At 70.0% G+C, this 1,229-nt stretch overlaps 1 protein-coding gene across 1 annotated transcript; it reads left to right on the top strand.

The window, feature by feature from the left end:
* On the top strand, positions 1-794 carry EMIHUDRAFT_447344 (hypothetical protein). Its single transcript, XM_005758225.1, has one exon. The coding sequence runs from the start codon at positions 119-121 to the stop codon at positions 698-700; it is 582 nt and encodes a 193-aa protein (XP_005758282.1). The 5' UTR covers positions 1-118; the 3' UTR covers positions 701-794.
* The last annotated feature ends 435 nt before the right edge of the window (positions 795-1,229 follow it).

Here is a 1,229-nt window from a genome sequence, read left to right as displayed (position 1 = left end):
GCGGGTGTATTGGCTGGCGCTGACGGACGTCGCCGTGGCGCTCGGCCGCATCGGGCTGCAGAGGTACTCCGCCGCCTTTGACGCGGCGGGGTACCTCGACCTCGAGTCGCTCCAACGGATGGACGCCTCGCAGCGGGCGGAGGTGGCCAAGGCGACGGGGATGAAGCACGGACACGCGCGTAAGTTTGAGAAGTATGGCCTCGACGCAAGCGCCCCGTCGTACTACGGCTACAGCCGGTGGAGCAACGACGCGGGAGCTTCTCTGCAGACGCTGCAGCTGCCGGGCAAGGCGCGCGCCCTTCAGCGCAGTGATACCACGCGTCTCTCCGCCCCGCTGGCCGATGGGCAAAGCTTGGCCGCCGCGGTCCCACACTCCCCGCCCTCGCGCTGCAAAGGTGTGGGCCGTCGCGCTCGACTGCCACCTGCTCGTGGCGGGCGGAGCCCTCTCGGCGGACGGCGAGGGAGGCCACATCTGCGTGATGCTCTTCGACGTCGCTCGCCTCGCCGCCGGCCGCGGCGCCGCCACCGCGCTGCGCACGCTGCGAGCGCAGTCGCACGCGCGCCAGTGGGGAGTGCGCTCGGTGGCGACGCACGGCGGCACCGCGGTCGTGGCGGGCGGCGACGACGGCGTTGTGCACGTGTGGACGCTGGCGGAGAAGGGGAAGGCCGAGGGAGAGATGGAGAGCGGACGAGTGAGTGAGGTGTGAGCGACGGACGTGCGTCACAAGTAACATCACACACCGTGTCGCGGGTGGGTTTCCTCATACCGCGTACACGATGGGAGACGGTGTTTGCGCTGGGTCCTAAAAAAGGTTCCTTCGCCATGCGCGGTCCTCGCTGACCCTGCCAAACTCTCTCGCCGCCGTTCGCGGCTCGGCTTGCGTATGCGGTTGGGAGCTTCGAGGACATGCAGGCGTCCCGCCCCCTCCGGTCATCCCCCCCGGCTCCCAAGTGCGCGGCCGCGACGCGCTGCGCACCCTCTTCCGCGCTGCGCCCGCTCTCGGCATGGCCGTCGTCCGCCGAGATCACCTCCTCTTCGCGTCGCAGGTGCACAACCAAGGGCTGGCCATCTCCGTATCCATCATGGTGAAGCCAATGGGCCAAAAATGGAGGGAGCGCCCCTCCCAGGTGGCCGGAGGGTACACCTCGGGTCGGCGTGCTGGGGGGGCGCCGGTGCGCAAGCCCACTTTCCGGGCGACCCCGAGGGGGAGGAGGCCGGGCGAATGGCG

Source organism: Emiliania huxleyi (genome assembly GCF_000372725.1).
Source record: "Emiliania huxleyi CCMP1516 unplaced genomic scaffold EMIHUscaffold_8768, whole genome shotgun sequence".
Taxonomy (NCBI): domain Eukaryota; phylum Haptophyta; order Isochrysidales; family Noelaerhabdaceae; genus Emiliania; species Emiliania huxleyi.
The sequence above is the reverse complement of the archived record's forward strand: the minus strand, read 5'-3'. Positions and strand labels throughout refer to the sequence as shown.

Coding starts and splice junctions, on each gene's coding strand:
- EMIHUDRAFT_447344 (XM_005758225.1), top strand. CDS start 119: ATGGACGCCTCGCAGCGGGCGGAGGTGGCCAAGGCGACGGGGATGAAG.